General features: G+C 36.8%; 1 protein-coding gene across 4 annotated transcripts in view; it reads right to left on the bottom strand.

Moving 5' to 3' along the window:
• Nucleotides 1-24,045, bottom strand: part of LOC114667077 (CCR4-NOT transcription complex subunit 3-like) — a 106,982-nt gene that overhangs the window by 55,616 nt on the left and 27,321 nt on the right. For all 4 annotated transcript variants that reach the window (XM_051920154.1, XM_051920156.1, XM_051920157.1 and 1 more), the window contains exons 3-4: nucleotides 2,039-2,106; nucleotides 1,459-1,533 (exon numbers count right to left, since the gene is read on the bottom strand). In XM_051920154.1, coding sequence (XP_051776114.1) covers nucleotides 1,459-1,533; nucleotides 2,039-2,106 — 143 coding nt within the window. The remainder of the gene's footprint in view (nucleotides 1-1,458; nucleotides 1,534-2,038; nucleotides 2,107-24,045) is intronic.

The following is a 24,045-nucleotide window of genomic DNA, read 5'->3' as shown; positions in this document are numbered from 1 at the left end:
TTGTGATATATAATGTATAACTCTTATTTTTTCCTTTTTAAAATATAAAAAAATTGGAAAATTATTTTTTTTTCTGTAAAGAACAAAAACATTTTAAAGCTTTAAAAATCTTACACTGGATTTAACAACATTTGTCAGTTTTTTTTAAAAATGCAACTTTTCTGGCAGCTCTTATTATTCTTGTTAAAATTCATATATAAGTATAGTCATTTTAAACAAGCACATACTTATTGCAGTTCAGGAGGATGCTGGTAGTGCCACAGAAAGAAGAAGCTGATAATTCTTTCTTTGAAAAATAGTTTAAAAATAAATAAATAATAAAATCTGTACTAAGCACTGAGTAAAAAGTTGTTGCCAAGGTTACAGAAAATCTTCAAGAGACAGTGATTAAAGAAGGATTGGATCCCCTAGTTTAGTGCCTAAAAATGAGACCTGCTTCCCTTTGAAATCAAAATTCTCCTGAAGTAGTTGAATGTGTGTATAATGTGCACATTCTCTGTACAAAGTCTGTACAAGATGATTTATGCCATCATTCCTCAAAGAACATTTCTGAGAGCTAGAAAAAGTAAAAAGCAAGAGCGTAAGATTCTTAAGTAGACTGAAGCAGGATTCTTTCACTTCCAATATTTAATTTGTATGACCGACTCTCAATTAGACAATACAACCAAGATGAGGAGGTTGTGTTACCAGCATCTAGGGCATGATGTATTTCTGTGTGCTGGCATACTGATTCATCAACTCAGTGAAATAAAAATACCCAGTTTATCTTGTTCCCTTCTAACTCTAGGTTTCTTGATTGGCAAAAAGTAGTTCTTTTTCTTAAAGGCAGGTGCAATGCTGCCTCCTTAGAAGAAAATCTGATGCTATGGGTAGTGTTACAAGACATTCAATCTACTGGAAACAAGACAGCCCCAAGAAGGAACTCATGTAAACAATATGTAGAGCACTACACACCCAGCTCTTACAGAGAAATTGTAGGCATAGGATTGTCAGTACATAAAGTGTTACTAGTGGGAATTCTAGCCTAGTATGAATGTAGTAAAAATAAGGCTTGACCTTTACAGAAGTTTTGAGGCTGGGCTATTAGTGTTTAAAAACACCTTAAAACACAGCACCCAATGACTCTAGATACCGAGGTTAGTTGAGGCAAGGACTTTTAGGCAATTAGATAAGCCCTGTCATCAGATATACATGGCTTCAGAACCTATACTGAGGCACACTTCCTTGTATGTTTACTTTATTTAAATAAAAAAACACCATGTTTATTTATCTGACCTCTTTGGCATTACAGTAAGTACTGTAAGTGGCAGGACTGCAACAACCAATTTCTGAAGTACATGTATGCAGCTTTATATTCAAACATTCTGGAAGATGTAGCTACTGTCTGAGATGCTTCTTACAGGTGACTTTTATGCACTGTTCGATGCCCAAGATCTTCATCTTTTATGTATCACATACCTGAAGCTTTTTGATTTCCTTTTTGAGGTCAGCTTCATACTTTTCCTTCTGATTTGCATTTGCTGCGTTGTAAAGCTGAAAATGAAAAAAAAAAAATAGTGAACAGCATAAGGAAATCCAGGAAAACAGAAACATCAAGTATCTGAAAAGTAAAGACAGACAGACAGACAGACAGACAGACAGACAGACAGACAGACAGACAGACAGACAGACAGACAGACAGATAGATAGATAGATAGATAGATAGATAGATAGATAGATACTTTAACTAAAACTATTAATAATCTCTAGAGTGATTTTAATGGTTACCAGACTTTAATGCATTAAGCTCATTCGAACCAATGTCCTGCCTATCAGGAATACTGAAATACATAGCTAGCCATCAAAAAATATCTAATAAAAACAGCTTCAAACATCAACTTCTAATAAAAAAAGAAGTGCACATTCCTGTGCCAATAATGAAACAAGGGAAATGGCCTCTCTTTTAAATATAATTGGGTTAGATCAATACAGTAAGCTTTATTCACTTATGACTTTTTCAAAGCATAATAAAAAAAAGATACAATTTTGCATTTTCTACCTTTTGCCAAATATCTTCAAACTGTTCTACCCCTTCTGCAACCTTCTTCAAACACCGATCTATTTCACCTGCAATTAAAGAACAAAACTTAGAAAAAAATGGAAAATCAAACTGAATATATATATATATATATATATATATATATATATATATATATATATATATATATATATATATATATATATACACACGGTTTGGAACAAAGACACATTTTTTCTTGAATAACCCTTGGGCTCGACAGTTTAAAATTACAAATCAAACAATTTGGACATGATTAAAGTGCACATTGCAGGAATTAGTTTAATGATATCGGGATAAGTTTCGTACACACTATGCAGAAATGACATTTTTTGGTTCCACCATTACAGAGCACCATAATGTTTGTGCCAACTGGTATTACAGGTGTTTGTGATTATTCAGGTGTGTTTTATTGCTTCGACAGTGTAGGCATAAAATACTTAGGCTTGCTTCTACCTACAGACCACTTTTGGAGTCTGTAGTTGCCATTGTTCAACATGAAGACAAGAGCTGTTCCATGAAAGTCAAAGAAGCCATTATGATGCTGAAGAACAAGAATAAAACCATTAGAGACGTCAGTAAAACCTTAGGATTACCTAAACCAATTGTCTGGAATGTCACTAACAAGGAAGAATGCACTCGTGAGTTAAGTAGCTGCAATGGGACTTGGCAGGCCAAGGAAGACCTCCACTGGTGATGATGGAAGAATCCTCACTCTTGTAAAGAAATAGCCCTAAACACCTGTCCGACAGATCAGAAACAGTCTTCAGGAGGCAGAAGACTTCATGAACAGAAATACAGAGGTCAGATGCAAATCACTAGTTAGCCACAAAAACAGGTTGGTCAGAATACAGTTTGCAAAAAAGTAGTTAAAAGAGCCTGCACAATTCTGGAAAAAGGCCTTGTGGAAAGATGAGACAAAGGTTAACCTGTATCAGAGCAAGAGCAAAGGGTGGAGATGAAAATAAACTGCCCAAGATAAAAGGCACACCACCCTATCATAGTGGTTGGGGGTGTTATGGCTTGGGCATGTATGGCTGCCACAGGTACTGGCACACTTAACTTCATTAATGATGTAACTGTTGACAGCAGCAGCAAAATTAATTATGAGGTATACAGAAACATTGTATCTGCTCAAGTTCCTGTAAATGCCTCCAAATTCATTGGATAGTCCTTCATCCTACAACAAGATAATGATCACAAACATACTGCTAAGGAAACATAGGTGTTTTTCAAAGTTAAAAAAAATGGAAAATTCTTGAATGGCCATTTAATTCCAACAGTGCATGCCTTCCATATGCCAAAAGGAAATATTTAAGGGGGCAAGCCCCCAAAACAAGCAGGAGCTGAAGATGGCTGCATTAGAAGCTTAGAAGAGTCTCACCAAAGAAGACACATTCAGCACACAGGCTTCAAGCAATCAATGAATGCAAGGGATGAGCAACAAACTACTAAATATTATTGCTTTAAAATACTCACACCATTGTTATGTCCCAAACAATATGGTGTCTTGAAAAGGTAGGTCTATGTATAAAAAGTGTTTTAATTTCTGCATGGTGTGACCAAACTATGCAAATACCCTTAAATTAAAGTCTGTAATGTGCATTTTAACCACATCTGATTTGTATGATTTGTAATTTTAAACCATTGAGAAGGAGGATTTTGGGAGCATGCACTGATACATTAGAGGAGTAAATAAAGGATAAATGTGTCTTTGTCCCAAACATTATGGAGGGCACTGTATATATGTGTGTGTGTTTACATACACATACTCGCATATATAAGGCAACCTGCTATACCACTTCATTTCTATAATTTGCAGCCTAATTGTACCCTCTTCTTTGACTGGTATATCAACACCTGATTACGTGTAGCAGTAGAATTTCATATTCAGAGCTATGCATCCCATTTTTTGGTTCCTGATCTGTCATGCTTTGATTAGCTGCTTTCTGTATTTCTTCCACCTAAACCACACTAAAGTAATTGTTATTTAAACCTGACATGAAATGCATACATATAGCAATAATGTAGGACACAGCATTTACAAATGAGAAATTTTCATTTTAGTATTTTCTATATACAGTAACAAGTAATTTTTTTTAACTACAGCAAACTCTTCTGCAGCAATGTGCATTACGAATTTGCTCCAGATCCAACTACATTACAGCATACTAAAAGTAAGCTTGATGTGATGGCACTTCTCAGACACAAGCAAGAGATTATATTCGAAAATAATCTTATTCGTATTTTTCCCGACTTCTCACCATCAACAGCTGCAAAACGCAGATCCTACAACGACATTAAAAGGATGCTACGGGAAGCCGATATCAAATACAGCCTCTTGTATCCTGCCAAACTGAAAGTGGAAGTTCAAGACGGACATTATATTTTCTTCAGCAAAGAAGAAGCTGAAAAAGAATTAAAGAAGCTGTTTCCGACACTTTTTTTGAAAGTTAATTAAAATTAAAGAGCCGTATTCTATCAAGGCACGGGAAAGACCCATGATCTGATCGCTGGATCCATGTTTAAAGAGACTGGTATTATAATTATACATCTCTTATTCTCTTTTTTTTAATTTTTTTTTTATCTGGACTTTATATGTTATATGTTTATGTTTTAATCAGAGTTATAGAGTTATAGACGTGAGTGTGAAAATGTGGAAGTGATTAAAGTAGGATTCATTTTATTTATTTATTTTTTTATTTCTTTTCTTTTTTTTTTTTATTTTTATTTTTATTTTTTTTTAATTTATTTATTTATTTTTTTTTTTTATTTTACTATACCTTAAAGTAGACTGTTTAACTTCATACCCTTGGTTTAATGCTTGTTCTACTATTTATACAATTACCATTATACTATTACAGTATGAATTACCAGGTTTATCCTGGACTAGTTTTTAAAATCACTCCCAGGGTTGTTTTTTTTTTTTTTAACCTTAATATCTTAACTTAAAAGCGCTGAAGATTATTTCAAGATTAAATATTGTTAATGAGAACATTTTCGGCAGATAGTATTAAGGATTTAACTGTAAAAGATATCTCTGTTTTAATTCTGTAACGCCGCTGCAGGGTGGGGTTTGTTTTGTTTTGGACGTGCTCTGTCTCTTCGTATGTCAGAGGACTGGAACATCGCGAAGTGGGGTCTAGCCTCATGTGGGGAGGCAAAATGGGGGGGGGGGGGGGATAAAGGGGGGAGAGAAGGAGAGCAGGTTATATCTAATCTATTCTTATAATCCTTATAATTATAAATATCAATGCAGCAACAGGCTAACATGCAACAACTCCTGGGGAATCTTGAAACTAAGATTAAAACTGCCATATTACCAATTAAAACTATAAAATGACATTAAAAACTCAGAATCAATGTCTCCATGATGGGACAGTTAACTTTGTGAGCTGGAATGTTAAAGGCCTGAATCACGAATTAAAGAGAAAGAAAGTATGCTCTCACCTAACAGGCTTAAACGCTAAAATAGTATTTTTACAGGAGACCCACTTACTAACCAAGGATCAGTTCAGATTACAAAAAGACTGGACTGGCCAAATGTTCCATTCTAGCTTTATAAAGAAAACTAGAGGGGTGGGAATTCTCATACATAGAACAGTTCCATTTGTAGCATCAGAGGTAGTGTCGGACCCTGAAGGGAGATATGTGATGGTCATGGGCAACTTATATAACAGTAAAATGATTTTGATAAATGTTTATGCACCCAATGTTGATGATAAGGAATTCATGCAAAATCTATTTGCATCCATTCCCAGTGTGAACACTCATAAAATTATAATGGCTGGGGACTTTAATTGTGTTTTAAATCCACTCTTAGATAGGACTCCTGTGACAGGGGGGACGACATCTAATACTGCAAAGATAATTACACAGTTTTTAAATGATCACAACTTATCAGACCCCTGGAGGTTTCTTAACCCAAACTCAAGAACATACTCGTTCTACTCACCAGTGCATTATAGCTACTCAAGAATTGATTATTTTTTTATAGATAATAATTTCCTGCCTACAATTAAATCATGCAAATATGACACAATTGTTATCTCTGACCATGCCCCTCTAGTCTTGGAGCTAAAATCAATAAGCCCCTCGTACTCACCTCGCAGATGGCGTCTTAACCCTCTTTTATTGGCAGACGAGAACTGCACAGAATTTATATCCAAACAAATCAGCTTCTTCCTAGAGACAAACACGTCTACAGAGGTTTCTGCAGGAACACTCTGGGAAACTCTAAAGGCCTTCCTAAGAGGCCAGATTATTTCATATCTTTCCCATAGAAATAAATTAGAAACCAAGAAAGTGTCAGAGCTAAGAAATGAAATTACTAGAATAGATGAAGAACAAGCCAGGCGTCCAAGTGAAGCTCTTCACAGGAAAAGGCAGGCCTTGCATACAGAACTTAACATCTTAACAACTAAAGAAACTGAACAACTTATTTATAAGTCTAGACAGCATTACTATGAACACGGAGAAAAAGCTAATAAGCTTTTAGCTCAACAAATTCATAAACAAGAAGTTCACAATGCAATACCAGTAATCACCAACAAGAATGGAGAAGAAATCATCGACCATAATAAAATAATGCACACATTTAGAGATTACTATAAGTCTTTATATTCCACTGAGCCCAAAGAAGACAACACGCAATCTAATGCATTTCTGGATAATTCACAAATACCACAAATAGATGCTTTAAGTGCTGAGGAACTAGATAAACCTCTAACGCTAACAGAATTACTAGACGCTATAAAGTCACTACAAAGCGGGAAATCATCAGGCCCTGATGGTTACCCCGTAGAGTTTTATAAGAAATTCTCCACTCAGCTAGCTCCACTCTTATTGGTAACATTTACAGAAGCTAAAGACCACCAAATACTACCTCAAACATTTCGACAAGCATTAATCACCGTCTTTCCTAAACAAAATAAGGACTTGTTACAATGTGCATCATATAGACCAATTTCACTCCTGAATAATGATGTTAAGATACTCTCAAAAATCCTAGCTAGAAGGATGGAGAAAGTGCTGCCCTCGGTAATATCACAAGATCAAACTGGATTTATTAAAGGCCGACATCTATCTTCAAATCTCCGACGCTTGTTTAATGTTATATATTCACCAGCAAAATCAAACACCCCAGAGATATTACTATCATTAGACTCATAAAAGGCATTTGACATGATCGAATGGAATTACCTTTTCACTGCATTGGAGAAATTTGGGTTTGGCCCGAATATTTGTGCTTGGATTAAACTACTGTATACCAGTCCAGAAGCTTCAGTTTGTATTAATAAAATTTGCTCAGACTACTTTAAACTAGAACGTGGTACCAGACAAGGATGTCCCTTGTCGCCACTGTTGTTTGCAATCGCTATTGAACCACTGGCGGTTCACTGCCGAAATTCTCATCAGATAAAGGGGATTGTCAGAGAAGGACTGGAACAGAAAATTTCTCTATATGCAGATGATATGGTCTTATATATATCGGACCCAGAAAACACTGTCCCTGCTGTTTTAACAGCACTAACAGAATTTCAAAAGATATCTGGTCTTAGAATTAATCTGAATAAAAGTATACTCTTTCCAGTGAACTCACAAGCATATAATATTAAATTAGACACCCTACCTTTTACCATAGCAGATCAGTTTAAATACCATGGGGTAAATATCACAAGTAAACATAAAGCTCTTTATCAACAAAATTTTGGCGTCTGTATGGAAAAAATTAAGCAAGACTTGCATAGATGGTCAACCCTTCATCTCACTCTAGCCGGAAGAATTAACAGTGTTAAGATGAATATCCTTCCTAAACTTCTCTTTTTATTTCAAAACATTTCAATATATATCAATAAATCGTTTTTTAAACAGTTAGATTCAATAATAACCTCATTCATTTGGAACTCAAAACACCCACGTATCCGAAGAGCGACCCTACAAAGACCTCAGGCAGAAGGTGGCATGGCTTTACCTAATTTTCAGTTTTATTACTGGGCAGCAAACATACAAGCCATAAAAACCTGGACACAAATAAATGCACATACACAGGCTTGGTCTGCAATAGAAGTAAAATCCTGTAGTACTTCTTTATATTCCCTGCTTTGCTCTCCAATAAATGAAAGTTATCGCAAATATACTAATAACCCAATTGTGCTTTACTCACTCAGAATATGGAACCAAATTAGGAAGCATTTTAAGATGGAAAATCTTTTATCAGTGGCACCTTTGCAAGGGAACCACCTCTTTCAACCTTCGCAAGTATATCCAGTTTTTAATACCTGGAAAAGTTTTGGGATTAAAATGCTCAGAGATCTTTATATAGACAACATATTTACATCTTTTGAACAATTACGTTCAAAATTTAACCTCCCAGCTACACATTTCTTTTACTATCTTCAAATTAGAAATTTTGTTAAACAGAAATTGCCCGATTTCCCCCACCTTGCACCCTCCACAATGCTGGAAAAAATACTGCTCAATTCCGAGGAAACAAACACTATTTCCGCAATATATAAAATCTTATTAGAGTCCCTACCTTTCAAAGATCCAAGAGGATATTGGGAAGAAGATCTCTTAATCAATATATCAGAAAAGGAGTGGAAGGTAGCAAAGCAGAGAATTCACTCGAGTTCTATATGCGCAAAGCATAGAATTATTCAACTAAAAATTATATATCGAGCTCATCTGTCTCGCTTAAAACTGTCCAAAATGTTTCCAGGCCAGGATCCAACCTGCGAGCGCTGCAACCAAGCTCCTGCCTCACTGGGTCACATGTTCTGGGCCTGCACCAAACTAACATCATTTTGGACAAAAATTTTTAAGTGCCTCTCAGACAGCCTTAGTATCACAATCCCTCCTAACCCACTAACAGCTGTGTTTGGTGTCCTTCCAGATGGACTTGAATTGGAGAAGGACAAACAAACGGTGATTGCATTCACTACACTCTTGGCACGCAGACTTATTTTGTTAAATTGGAAGAATCCTAATTCTCCTCTTATAAGTCAGTGGGAAACTGATGTTTTATATTATTTGAAATTGGAAAAAATCAAATTTTCAGTTAGAGGATCTGTACAAAATTTTTTCAAAACTTGGCAGGATTTAATCAATATTATTTTAGAATAAGAGAATTAACTATTATTGTATTTAACTCCCTTCTCCATCTCTTATTTATATAGATATTTACTTCTCCCCTTCTTTTGTCTAATGTTGCCTTATTAAAAAGCTGAAAGAAATTTTCCTTTAGCTAAGCTCTCCTTCTCAGGGATGGGGTTTGATTTGTTTTCAAATTTGTTGGGTTATAAATGGATCTGTTTGTATGGAATGATTACAATGAAAATTAATAAAATAAAAATATAAAAAAAAAAAAAAAAAAAAAAAAAAAAAGCATACTAAAATAAGCTTTAATATTTTCCACAGGTGTCAAAATGGCATTAAATAAAAAACAGTAGAAATACATGTAATGGATAAATTAATTCATGTTTCTTAGTACAGATAAAAAAAAAAGTGCAAAAATAACATTTAATCTGTTGTCCCTTGAATAGCAGTGAAAGAAAATTAATCTGCCACTGTGAGACAGGGAATAGCCTTTAAAAATAGGTATCAAAGCAAGAGTAATACTTCTGCTGCTCTTAGAAAATGAACAGTTACTGCTGTCAAGCTCCTGTAAGTACTAAGCTTCTTATGTTATCATTACACAAATTGAGTTTGGAGTCAGTAGTGTATTAGGGATGTCACGACACAAGAATTATATAATTGCTTCCAGTAACAGTGAAATTATACGATACTTGATACCTATTTGATACCATGGCAAAAACAGAAATCCCATTCAACATATTCTCAACCATTAAAAAAAAAAAAAAAAAAAAAAACTATGTATGAACAAATAAAACATCAAAGAAGGCATGTAGCCTTCAATTAACTAAACAGCCAATTATTTTTTTTTTTAAAGTATACTCCCATTACTCAAGTGAAAAATATTGCGCTTTCAATGTGTTAACACTCTATAAAATGGGGGTATAGCCTTCAAGTAGTTACGCAACTATAATTTAAGTAAAATAGTTACCTACATTCATAAATATTGAAATATAATTAACTTTCTTTTGCACAACTTTCCATTAGAAGTGCCACGCAAAAAAAAAAAAATTAAAAATAAATATATGGATCAAAATAAGAACACGGACCAACTGATTATGTAATGAACTATCAAAATAATCGCCATGACCATATTCTGCACTCAAAATGCTTGTTTAGTAATGTGAATGTGACTGAATGGAAAACATCAGCATCTTTAAACTTTTTTTTCTCTTTTTCCTTTTTGGGATACTATACAGTTGAGGCCTTAAGTTTACATACACCTTGGCTAAAATCCTTCAAACTCAAAATTCCTCAACTTCACATATACACCAAATACCAAATAATTAATGTGTTTGGTCAATTTGAGTATTTACTTAATCTCCAATAGATATTTTCTCTAAATGAATGACTTAAGACACTGATTTATTCAGAAAAAGTTATTCCTCCAAGGTGGAAATGTCAGCAGATACCCTCTAATGTGAGGAATCAAATGGTAACATGTTTGGCTCTAACAGAAAGTAGCATCTCCAATTAAAGAGCTGTAGAATAGTACATGGATGAATGTCTGCAAGCAGCAATGAAGCACAGTGGTGGTTTCCTAGAGGTTTGGGACTGCATTTCCACAAATGGAGCTGGTAATTTAATCACAACTTGAAGGCCCGCTCACAGGCAGATTTATATCAACCAGTACCATCAGGGAGGCATCTCATCAGTGCTAAATTCATTCTGCAGCATGACAATGACCCAAAACACAAAGCCAAAATCATAAAAAAAACTATCTGCTTTGTTAAAAGAAACAGTGAATTCTGCAACAGATGGTAGAGCCCACACTGACCTCTAACCTCAACATCATTAAGCCAATCTGGGATTACCTGCAGAGACAGTATCAGCAGTTAAACTGTGGGAAGTTCTCCAAGACACTAGGAACAACCTACTATGAGAGAACCTACAGAAAACTGTAGCAGGGGTTACATACATATTGTTAAAATATTGGTAAAAGAGATCTGAATGGGTATGCTAACCAATACTTTTTCCAAGCTACACATCCTGAAGGCTTTCTAAAAGTCAGTCAAAATAAGGAAACCTTTTCCCGGGTGAAACAGACTCATCAAAGAAGAATCCAGAACTGGCGAGGTGTATAATGCGGAGTGAGCTTTTGTTAGTACGCCATTCCCTATTTACAGCTTCAATCAAATAACTGTTGGACAGATATGAAGTGCTGATTTGTACTTAATTGGGGTTTCTTAATATGGTAAAATTATGGGAATTGTTTGGGTTTAATACAGTAAAAATAACTAGAGGGAGTTATTGTTGGTAAAGACTTCTCACAGAGAGGAGGGGCACGAAGTATTAATCGAGTCTGCAGACTTTCTAGCAAAGGTTTCTTTGTATCACTATACTTAAGAATGTCTTTGCAGGGCTACCATACATAACTTGTATTTTATCTCTTTTGATATTTAATTGTTATACTTTCTTTAAACGTTTACGAGGGTTAAGCGAAGGAAACAAAGAAGGAGAAGGACTAACTTAACTCTTTGAACTTTTTTTTTTTAATCCCTCTTAAATATGTGGGACCTTATGGGACTCCTAGGTTACCCATTAATGCACTTGGGAGTGAGTTACAAACTTGCATACAAGCGTGCCTAAGGGAATTGTGGCTGTTTTAAAATACTTTACAGTATTTTTCCCACAAGTGCCCAAGACTTTTGCATAGTACCATACACAGCAGTCACCTCAAGCAAAAATAATGGCAATATGTGCACTTCTGGATAAGAACACTTTAATAACACATTATGATATTAGTTCTTAATATAACATTAACAGAATTAAAACTCACTCTTCATATAAAATCAGGATATTAGTATTTCAGTTGCTTAGCTGTTTGATGTGTTTCGTCCATTATTTTTTATCAGAACCCAATTGTGGGTTCTTCCTTTTTTGTGGAGGGATACAAACAAATCTGTATGAGTCTAATTACAAATAAAGGAGTCAGAGTCAGTGGTACCATAAACTGAGGAGTCAAAGTTGAAGTCAAAGGTTTTGTTTGCCGACTCCTTACACCTAGCCCCCATGGTTGCCAAAATTACATTTTGCTTTTCCCTGAAAACACCTCCTTAACTCAAGAATTTTTTATTGACATGTACAATTGCCAATCCAATCTGCACCCCCATCCTTCTATATGGTTTACAATTACATGCATGTATGCCCTCGCCCATACCTCCCACACTCTTCAAAAATCTTTTCATATACAATCGCATCTGCAAATGAAAGGAGCACATACTACTAACGATAAACACCAAAAAGAAATACTTGAGTGAACAAAGTAAACAAATACAAAGATAATATACACATAGGACTTCTGATACATCTAATTAGCCAATGACACTATAACTGAGGCCCTTCCTCTTATGACATTTCCCGGGTGAAGCCAAGTAACATAGCTAACTTTAAATAAACCAGATCTGCTGAAGGTGCCACATCTTATAATACGAATTTGTGCAGCAACTCCTAAATTACATTTTGCTATAGCTGCAGCATCACCACTGTCAACTATTTTCTTATGTAGCTTTCCTTAAGTTTTCACTCATGCAGATGTGAATATGTCAAGCAATTCTGCTACTTACAGTGAGACACAGCGATACTGCCAAAAACTAGTACTGATATGTAATGAATTTTGGCATCAACTTGGCACAAAGTTTCAGTTCTTGCGACAGACCTTGTCTATATTTAAATTCCAAAGTATTGGATTGAGATAGAATGATTTATAAACACATTCTCAATGTTCTATGAAAAAACTAATAAGATGCATTATACAACTTTTTTTTTTTTTTTTTAGAATTAGAATCAATAGATGGAAGGATTCTGTGGTCAGATTAGACAGCCCAGCAAGGACTCTACTATAGAATGTTCACAAGGAAATAGGTGAACAGCTGGCCTAGGTCTGCCGGACTGTGACTGACATTGTGCTATAACTGACCATGGACCCCAAGAAAGATTCACTTTCTTCAAAACACTACTGATTGAAGTTTTGGTTTTCTACCTTTCTGTTGTAAACTGGCCATAGTCCAGTAGCTTAGTTAATGGACAGGTATTGTTAGGTTTCCTTACGTTAAATAGTTTTGATTTGCTTTTTTTTCCCTGTCTGTTTAAACAAAAATTCATCTTTATGTAATTAAGCTTATTATGTAATTTGTAAAGTTTGTAAATCAATTTGCCTGCACACTTGTTACAGCACTCTGATCCTGCACTCAACAATGGTACAACTGTAATTAAGCAATAATAGCAAAAGACTTACTTTACTAATCTTTACAATTTTTACCTTTCCGCTTAAACTATGTTCTGAAAATACTTCAAAGATATGATGTTATTCATGAGTCTTCCTGAAGTATATAAAAATGAAGTTAATAAAAACAGAAAACCTACCATTACATGTGTATTCAAGTTTATAAAAAATAAAAAAAGTACAGAAGTACAGTTATCCTCACACAACAATGGAATCTTGGCATGAAAATAATGCAACACAAACTAGTAGTTAAGTTAAAAGATATTTGTTCTGATGTTCAAATGATAGTCGAGGGTAATAGAAGGAAATTCCACATGTAGCATAAAATAAGCAAATAATAAACAAATATACATTTCTGGCAAAGTTCTAAGATTTATTTCACCATTTAGAGATGGCACCACACATATGTATTTCAAAGAACTTCTATTTTTTCTGTAAATGTGACATGAAGTCCTCAATTTTGAAATTGCCATTGTCTGAAACCCCAACACTGTAAAGAACCATTACACTGAAAAATTATTGTATTTAATACAATTTTAACAAAATTAAATTATATTTTCCATCCATCCATTTTCCAAACATATTGCCTTAACCATCAATTATAAAATTCCTCTTCCATGTGTAACAAAAATGACTCAAGAGAATATATTGCAACTTGAATCCTAAATTGTTAATATACCAATAAATGCATTTATGCAGTAGCAATAAAGCATTGCACTGATGCTGCAATTTATCAAGAAGCTAAAGAGAAAAATTTACTAAAAAGAGAGAAATTAAGTGTTTTCCACATTGTTAAAGGAGTTAAACTGTAAGCAAAAATTGTATGTGAGAAATGCTCCTAGGAAAACATTTATAAAATGCTAGCAAAATAGCCACGCTTCACAGCGGAGAAGTAGTGTCTTAAAGAAGTTATGAAAAAGAAAAGGAAACATTTTAAAAATAACATAACATGATTGTCAATGTAAATGTCGTAGGCTTATTTTAATATTGAGTGAATTTGATGATTGTAAAGAGTTTACTTTATGATTGTAAATGTTGTGTATGAGAAATGCACATTTTTAGGATGTAAGGATCTCTTTGTAAACGACATTTGCAGTTCTGCCCTCGGGCTGTAAAATGACCAAGCTGTCTGCTGAGCTTATGTTGAGCATGCAATGTACAGTTGGCCATGTGAGAAGCAATCTTGTGTCCAGTCAATGCCGACCTTTTTTTAAGAGTCCGGCCCTGTGACTTATTTATTGTCATAGTGAAGCAGACCCTTACTGGAAATTGGAGGCGTTTGAATTGGAATGGGAGGTCAGAGGGTATGAGAGGGATGCGAGGAATAAATCCAGTCTCCCCTGTGCCAGATCCAGTGAAGACAGTTGCCTCAATGAGGTTCATGTGCAGAGATTTGTTCTGAAGCCTGGTGTCGTTACAAAGGTTTGGTGGTTGTAAGATTCGTAGTAACATAATTGGTACGCCGACCTTCAAAAGTAGAGTATGCTGAGGCATGCCAGGAGGATTAAGAGTGTGTAGAAACTCTACTGGATAGTGCACCGCGTCCTCTAGTTCTACAACAGACTCGACAGACTTAAATGTTTTTGTTTTAGAAGTTAGTTGGTGAAGTAAAATGTTGTTTATATGTGAAGTCATGTCATATTTTGGTGTTGGACGTCTCATGGTTGAGGTAGAGAGCTATTCTTTTTCATGCAGATTTCATAGGTTGGGGTAAACATTTTCAGTAAGGGTTTGTAAGGTATTCACCAGGAGACAGAGATTGTTAGGAACATTGATTTTACAGTTCTGTTCAATTAAATTGCCATCACCTATTTTGATGAGGAGAGCAGCGAACTCTCCGGCTTTTCTGTCACAGTTCAAGTAAACCCTCATGTTTATTCTTAAGGTAAGAACGCTGATCCTAGGCCATACGTATAAAGACTTCAAACATGCTTTAACTTTGTCGGCGTGTGTTCCTCTTGAGACAAAAGAAGACATTATTTTCGAAAGTTCGTTATGGGCACGGCGCAAAATGAAACATACTTAACGTTTGTAAGTACAGTGTAAAGGATGAGCATGGAAAATTTGGGCTTCATATATATATTGGAAGTAGCAGAAATACTGAAGAGGGGTTTCCCCTAAAGGAATGAAATCGCCAAAAGGACAGGTCAGTTCTGAAGGTTCCTTACAGCATAATGGTGAGAACCCACAAAAAGAAGACGTTATTTTTGAAAGTTCGTTACAGGGCACGGCGCGAAATAAAACATACTTAACATTTGTAAGTACAGTGTAAAGGACGAGCATGGGAAATTTGGGCTTCCTACATATATTGGAAGTCGCAGAAATAGTGAGGAGGGGTTTCCACTATATATATATATATATATATATATATATATATATATATATATATATACACACACACACACACACAGTTTAGGGGGTACAACCATTTCCCCCTCTTGAGTCTTGCAATAGGACATGAAACATACCTAACTTTTATAATTACACTGCAAGGAATGAGCATGCGAAATTTCAGCCTCCCAAGTATATGGAAAGTGGGAGAATTAGTGATGAGTCAGTGAGGGCTTTGCCTTTTATATGTATAGACTAGACATTGAGCCCATTAAAATAACGGGCGCTAGAACAGTAGTGTATAAACATTAGTAGGAACAGTCTATATTAAATGGCAAGGGACCTTGACCTCATTCTGTTTCTTGTCTTAATTTTTTTTGTCAAAAAATATTTTTGCAAGAAGCCTAAAGTAAAATAATAATAAAAATAAAATAGAAACGTATATGACAATACAGTAAGTATAATTAATATTACATTTATCCTCTCCTCTGTGGATGTTGATTGATGTGTTGTGTCTGTTTGAAGATCTCCTATCCTGTCTCTCTTTATTTTAGCTCGCTGTGGCGTCTCTCCAGCAAGTACTGTGCAGTTCCCCAGCAAGTATTTTAATCTGTGCTGGCGTGCAGCTGATTATTGTATGTGTGGAGTCTCCCCAGCAACGGATTTTATGTGCGCGAAAATAAATCTACTTTTAAAAGTCACCCTATTGTAATATCATGAAAATTCCTATATTTAGAAAAACTCATTCAACGACTGACACTTTACCGGGCCAAGCTTCTTAATCGCAAATCTGACATCCTCAGAGTGAACACTTGCACAACAACAAACACTAATCCCACCTCTTTGGGGAAGCTAGTCTCCGCGTCTCAGTACCCGATTGGATTTTTCGTGCTTTATGTTTTAGGTGTTACCTCATTTACCAAAATCCAATTGGATCGGCCGCGCAATATTTTATAGGTCCTGCCCTCTCTGTCTTGTGTGACACGTGAGGCGGCCTTTGAAGCATCTGCTAGAGGCCGGTGACTCTGCCACTCATTCCGCCCTTCACTGTACTTCCGCCTTGTCCGTAATATGAGTTTAATTTTCTGTCACAACAGTGGGCAATCAGCAGAGTCTCCCCAGGAACTGATGTAATGTGTGGCGTGCAGCTGATAATCGTGGCTCTGGCGTCTCTCCAGCAAGTACTGTGCAGTTCCCCAGCAAGTGTATTAATCTGTGCTGGCGTGTAGCTGATTATTGTATGTGTGGCATCTCCCCAGCAACGGATTTTATGTGAGCGGCCACGAGTACCCAATCAGCACTCTCCCCAGCAATGATGTCCTTTATTAAAAAGAGTGCCCCGCGCATGCGCACTTCACCAGAAGACACACACACACACACATGGACGCACACAGGGATTTTATTAAAGAGGATAAGGTGGATATGCACTACATATCTTAAATAAAAAGCAGAAATTCTCTCTCTAATACTACAGTTAAGTTGGTTAGTCACTTATAAAAACAAAACGTTATGCAACTCTAAGGAGCACTACTTGCAACTTCAATATAAGTGGTGGATACTTGGAATTAGAACACTGCTGTATGACATCTACAGGGAAAGGTGACTATAAGAACAACTGGATCCTAACAGCCAAGGGTGAGAGTAGGTGACTACACTCATACCTGCAATTACATTAAAGTACTAAACTGACTACCAACTCTTATCTGTGGTAAACTAAAGAACAAAGAAGCTTAGAATCTACAGTAAAAGACTGCACCATCTACTGAAAAGAGAGATTTTAAAACAGATCTGTATAAGCATTTAGTGTTTACAGAGCTGTTAAAAAATAAGTGACGTTTCTCTCTGCATTGCTGTTTTTTTCCCCAAAACGTTTTGTTGGAATATCTGATCAAAATTAAATATGAAATAAAAGTGACTCCTGAGTGAACATAGCAAATTTCCAAAATCCTACTGCTTAAGAATCAAAGACCTATAATTCTCAATGTACCACTAAAATGATCCTTTGGACTCAATTTACTTGGTACACCACTCTCACTGCAAAAATTCCAACCAACCAGATGCTTCCTGTAGCGATTGATCAGTCTCTAACAAAATCATGAAGAAATTCACACCTAACTTTTGTTCTTGCAGCCGTACTTCAACTTGGTTATATCTGTGAGGTTTCAATCATGATTTCCTGATTTCAGATTAAGCCAGAACATGTCACTAAGATTTAGTTCTGCACTTTGACTAGGTAATGGCAATACTTTTTTCTTTCGACATTTTTATAGAACGTTCTGTGTTATGTTCAAATCACTGCCTTTATATATGATTAAGCTATAGCCTAGTTTCAAATTACAGCCACAAAGTTCAACATTTGAATAATTGGCCCACAAAGCACGGCTCCTGAACTCCTGTGGTGAGCACTTATGCTTTATAGTGATGTCTTTTCTACTTTATGTCTCTGCTATGGATTTCATTTTTAAACACTGTCTATCTGATGAAGACATGAAAATTAACCTTATCCAAGGCAATGATCTTTTTCTGAGACTCAATCTAACTTTTACACTATACTCTAAGTGGGATTCTGACAGGAAGTCATGAATAAAAGACCTCTCTTTAATGTACTCCTACAGCCCAAGAATATACTACTGGAGTACATTCACTGTGAAAAAATATTCAACAATGCAGAAAATCAGACCAGGGTCAAATATTTTTTTAACAGCACTAAAAGTTCATAGTGCTTTCCTTAAATAATAGAAAAGTGATGTAACAATATGTTTTAAAATGTATGTTTCCTGTACTCTATCCTCAAGGCAATGAATTTAAGACAAAAAAATGTAATTGAGACAATACAGAATGTCCTCTTTATTTTATGCTGCTCCGCTGCATATCTGCATTTATATTTTGAATAATATTTCCTATTTTTCAGTGAGTATTTAATTATTGTAACACATGGTCATCAAAAGTTTCTTGCTACATTGATATTGCATACTAAGGCGGTCACATCTATTGTATCTGAATTTTAAACATACTGAAATGTGTATTACAGTTTGAATGTCTTTATCCAGAGTTAGAATAATCCAGATGTTACCAGGTAACACTGCAAAATTTTTCACATTGCCTCTTTGTTTATGCACATCTGATTTGTGGTCTTCATTAAATAGCTAGCGTCATAAATGAAATGGCTACCCTTATGTTGTATGAGAAAGACACAACTTTTTCCTTTCAAAAGCAAACTGCTCTTTGCAGCCCATTATGGCTTGGCTCCACAATCTCTTTTCCTAATTGGAAAAGGAAAAGGCTGATCTTACTCATAGTACTGGAAGGCTGTTAATGTCAATGATGATAAAATTCGGTTTAATTTATTATTAAACACAGCAGTATTCTTTATTGAGTACAGGTACAGACTGTTTGCACAAGTTTCTAGCTATGATGCATGTAATTTATTAAAGCTTTGAGGGATGGTCTTTTAAGGATAAGGGAACACACCCTGACAGAAAAGAAGTGTTCTGCCAGTGCATAATAGGAGGGTTCTAATAGACCAAGGACCCGTCAGCCTGCTACAGCCAAGGAGGGCTGGTCATCTTGGGTTTGCTACTGGATTTTCCTCATTTAGGTAAAGATAGTATTGTTGGGGATGGCATACCCCACACAGCACTTTAAATACTGCTTTGTTTAGGAATCTACCTATGACCATGGTGAATAATACCTGGACCTAATTCTAGATGAAGTCTGATGGAGATGGGGTCACATACAAATGGGCTGGGAGCTAGTAGTTAGAACCTCACACGACAGAGGCAGAGGGTGTTTGGTTGCTAACAGCTAGGACTGAGTGGCAGCTCCTTTTGGCAGACCCCCCGTGTGACTGAGCAACCCCATTTAGGGACTGCACTGCTTACTCCAATTAAGAAATGGCTTAGAAAAGGTGGCCTAAAAACTGCCCACTAAAATTATTCCTGGATAGGTTACCAAACCTATCAGGTCATTCCATCTTTGTGGTCAAAATAAAAATAAAGACAGTAAGATGTATGACCTAAATTTAGCAACATGGAACATAAGGACTCTCCTGGACTCGTATGGCGGTTCTGACAGACCCCCATACAAGAACAACCCTTACTGCAGCTGGGCGGAGTCATTATAATATCGATATTGCTACCTTAAGTGAGATGAGGATCATGGATGAGGGGTCTTTAACAGAGGAAGTGATGGGCTATACCTTTGTCTGGAAAGGTTACCCCCACCCACCACCACCAAGTGGACAACTTCTGCATAGAGTGGGAATGGCCATTTAAGACTACACTACTACTAAGACTCAATGAAATGCCTGTTGGCATAAGTGAAAGACTAATGACCCTCCATATCCCCCAGTCAAGAACCATATCATAACACTTTTCAGTGCTTACGTACCAACATTGTCACCTGAAAGTGAGGCTAAGGACTGTTTCTACTACTTACTGGACGAGGCCCTTCACTGGGCCCCCAGGAGTGACCTTCTTGCTTGGGGATTTTAATGCCCAAGTGGGACAGAATAATAGGATAGGGGAAGCGACTAGATTGCACTTATTAGGCAAATATTTTTGATGGAAACAAGTTAAATTGCACCCTGCTAGAGAAACTAGATAAAAAGGTCCCTTCCTTGAGTTCTGAGAACACCATGGACCAGAAGTGGACTTCCATCAGCTCTGCAGCCCAAACCATGGCAACTCAAGAGACTATACACAACCTGCTTAAGAACATATACAGGTGCATCTCAATAAATTACAATATCATTGAAAATTTAATTCATTTCAGTAATTCAGTTCAAAAGGTGAAACTCATATTATATCACTCTGTGTGTAATGAATCTATTTCTTTTCATTTTGCTGATTATGGCTTATAGCTAATGAAAACCCAAAATTCAGAATCTCAGAAAATTAGAATATTGTGAAAAAGTTCAATATTGTAGACTCATGGTGTCACACTCCTCTCAGCTAATTAACCAAAAACATCTGCAAAGGTGACCTGAGCCTTTAAATGGTCTCTCACTCTGGTTCAGTAGGCCACACAATCATGGGGAAGACTGCTGACTTGACAGCTGTCCAGAAGAGTGCTTTATCCAAGCATATTAGTGGAAAGAAAAAATGTGGCAGAAAAAGGTGCCCAAACAATACAGCAGGACTAACTGCAACCTTGAGAGGATTGTGAAGCATAGCCCATTCAAGAATTTGGGGGAGATTCAGAAGGAGTGGACTGAGGCTGGAGTCAGTGCTTCAAGAGCCACCACACACAAACATATCCAGGAAATGGGCTAAAACTGTTGCATTCCTTATGTCAAGCCACTCCTGAACCAGAGACAACGTTAGAAGCGTCTTACCTGGGCTAAGAAGAAAACGGGCTGGACTGTTGTTCAGTGGTCCAAAGTCCTCTTTTCAGATGAAAATAAACTTTGCATTTCATTTGGAAATCAAGGTCCCAGAGTATGAAGGAAAAGTGGACAGGCTGCTTGAGATCCAGTGTGCAGTTTCCAGTGTCAGTGATGATTTGGGGAGCCATGTCATCTGCTGGTCTACTGTGTTTTATCAAGTCCAAAGTCAGCGTAGTCATCTACCGGGAACTTTTAGAGCACTTCATGCTTCCCTCTGCTGACAAGCTTTATGAAGATGCTGATTTCATTTTCCAGCAGGACTTGGCACCTGCCCACACTGCCAAAAGTACCAATACCTGGTTTAATGACCATGGTATAACTGTGCTTGACTGGCCGGCAAACTCGCTTGACCTAAACCCCATAGAGAATCTATAAATGGAAAGCTAAACAAGTAAATCTCAAAATGTGGATTTGCAAGGTCAAACAAACAACGAACAATCAAGCAAATCAAACCAATAGAAATGAGGCACTAGTTCCAAAAAACGTCTTTGTGTCCAAGAACATGCATGTGCATTTAGATGCATGTGTGGCAAAAAGTGACACTTTTCGTGTGTTCTTTGCAAATCTATTTTTTGCAGTAGAAGCAGAGTACGTCTGTCTTTCTGTCTTTATTGCTAGGGCAGACCTGACACCTCTTTCTTTTAGAATCAGGTGGCCTCAGTGGGGTTGTGGCTGTGGCTGTGTAGGTTGATGTTGAAGCAGTGCTGGCCGAAGAGGATGCTGGCACTGATGCTCTTTGTGTTGCTGATGGTGTGGAAGGAGTGCTACGTGAGCTCTGCAGCTGTCTGACCAAGGCTTCAGCGGCTGGGTCCCGGGGCACCCGTTCCCTTCGCTCAATGTGTGCCTTGACAAGGGAACTTCCTAACTCCTCAAGAAACATTCTCCGCTTGTTTTTTCTGGTTGAGTTCCACCCTAGGTGAATGTGGGTCCACAACACAAATGCATTGTATGCAGACACATCTAGAATGTTATAAAACACAACCATTGGCCATCTCCTGGTCATTCTCTGGCAAGTGTAGGTGGCAGTCAGCTTATCCAGGTTGTCCACTCCACCTTTGTTTTTATTATAGTCCAAGATAATTATGGGCTTTTTGTCACTTGCTGATGGCACAGCTGCGTCTTTGTGAAAAGTGGACATAAGTATCACACTCCGGTGTTTTTTTGGACAATATGAGACAACCGTGGTGGTGTCTGTAAAAGCAAATTTTGAAGAAAGTGGAGCCCTGTCCTTCACCTGCAAAATTTCGTCAGGCAGCTCAGGTTTATTTTTTTTACTGTGCCCACTATGGTAAGTTTCCACCTGAGAAGTTCTTGTTCAAGGTCATAGCTGGTAAAGAAATTGTCACATGTCATATTGTGACCCCGCAGTCCAGTAGTCATATCGAGGACTACACGTTTTCCTTGATTTTTCTCAGGAATGCCACTTGCATGTTTGCCTGTGTAAATCTGCAGATTCCATGCATAGCTGGTTTTTGCATCACAGGCTGCCCACATTTTTATGCTGTATTTCCCTGGCTTACTAGGCATGTACTGCCGGAAAGGGCATTTTCCACGGAAAGGGACAAAACGTTCATCTACTGTTACCTCTGGCCCTGGGTTGAACATCAGTGGAAGGAGCTGCACCCACCTTTCCCAGACATCCCTGATGGGAGCAAGCTTGTCAGATTTTTCTCTAGTTTCTCTGTTGTCAAATCTAAGGACTCTTGATATCATTCGAAATGACTGAAGTGACATTGTTGCCCGGAAAATATTTCTGCCTGTTGACGCATCCCAGAGAGTATCAGTGGCCTCATTGCTGGATTTGTAAACACCAGCAAGAAGATGAACACCAATATAAGCATCCAGGTATTCCTCATCAATGTCATTCTACATGTCGCCAAGAACCTTTTTTCCTTCAAGGTTTGTCATAGCAATCATGACTTTCTTTAGTGACAATGGCATAAACAGATCAAAACATGTCTTGATGTCACTTACTCTCGTCACAGCAAACCTTGTGATTCCAGGGGTCATTTTGATGACATTTGCAGCAGCTGCCCTGCCATGTAAGTCAGGAGGTACTGAGTTCCAACAGATGTTGCCACTTTTGGATTTGAACGTTTCAGCAGGAGTGAGTGCAGCTTCAGCATCGGTGACCTCCTCATCAGACTCATCAGATGTGTCTGTGCCTTCTGGTAGATACTCTACAATGTCTTCCTCCTCGGAAACCTGTTCATCTGTATCACTATGCTGTTCTGTGTCCTCTGCCTCATTTTCATTAAAGATATGATCCAGAGCTTGGCTTACTGTAAATCTTCTTCTCATTTTTGACTGCTGCAAACAGGAGATGTGTACTCTGCAAGTCACCAACGCTAAACTAAATTTGTGTAATGCAAGCCTTCCATGTCTGAACAGGTCTGTCTTTGTTTGTTTGTTTTGTTTGTTCAGGTAAGGAGACACACAGGCAAAGAGAGAAGCCCCTCAAACTGGGTTTAGGATTTTTGTTTTGACCCTATTGTTTTATAACCTTAAATTATAACTGGGTCAAAACTGACCCTACCAACACAAAGGTAATCATTTTCACCAGAGCATTTTATAATTTAGTACAATTGTTTTTTTTTGTTTTATTTTAATTAAATACAGATTCCTGACAAAGTCAAAAAGCCTTGATGCAATAAACAAAATTAAGTAGTAGTTTTATGCATTTAAAAAGTAAAACGGGTCGGTGCTGACCCTAACACAAGAGGAAGGTTAAATTTACTTCACCTGCATAATAAAATAAAGCAAGGAAGAGCAGTATGTGTGAGCATGTTATTTTAGTCATAAACTTAACTAGTAATCAACAAGTTATATGCTGATCTGCCAATTACTCATAATAAGCAAAAATTGAACAGATCTGATCCACTTACAAAATCTGGTGTATCACTAAAGTGGTTG

The sequence above is a fragment of the Erpetoichthys calabaricus genome, chromosome 16 (assembly GCF_900747795.2).
Source record: "Erpetoichthys calabaricus chromosome 16, fErpCal1.3, whole genome shotgun sequence".
In the NCBI taxonomy this organism is placed as follows: domain Eukaryota; kingdom Metazoa; phylum Chordata; class Cladistia; order Polypteriformes; family Polypteridae; genus Erpetoichthys; species Erpetoichthys calabaricus.
This window is presented reverse-complemented; position numbering and strand designations above follow the sequence as displayed.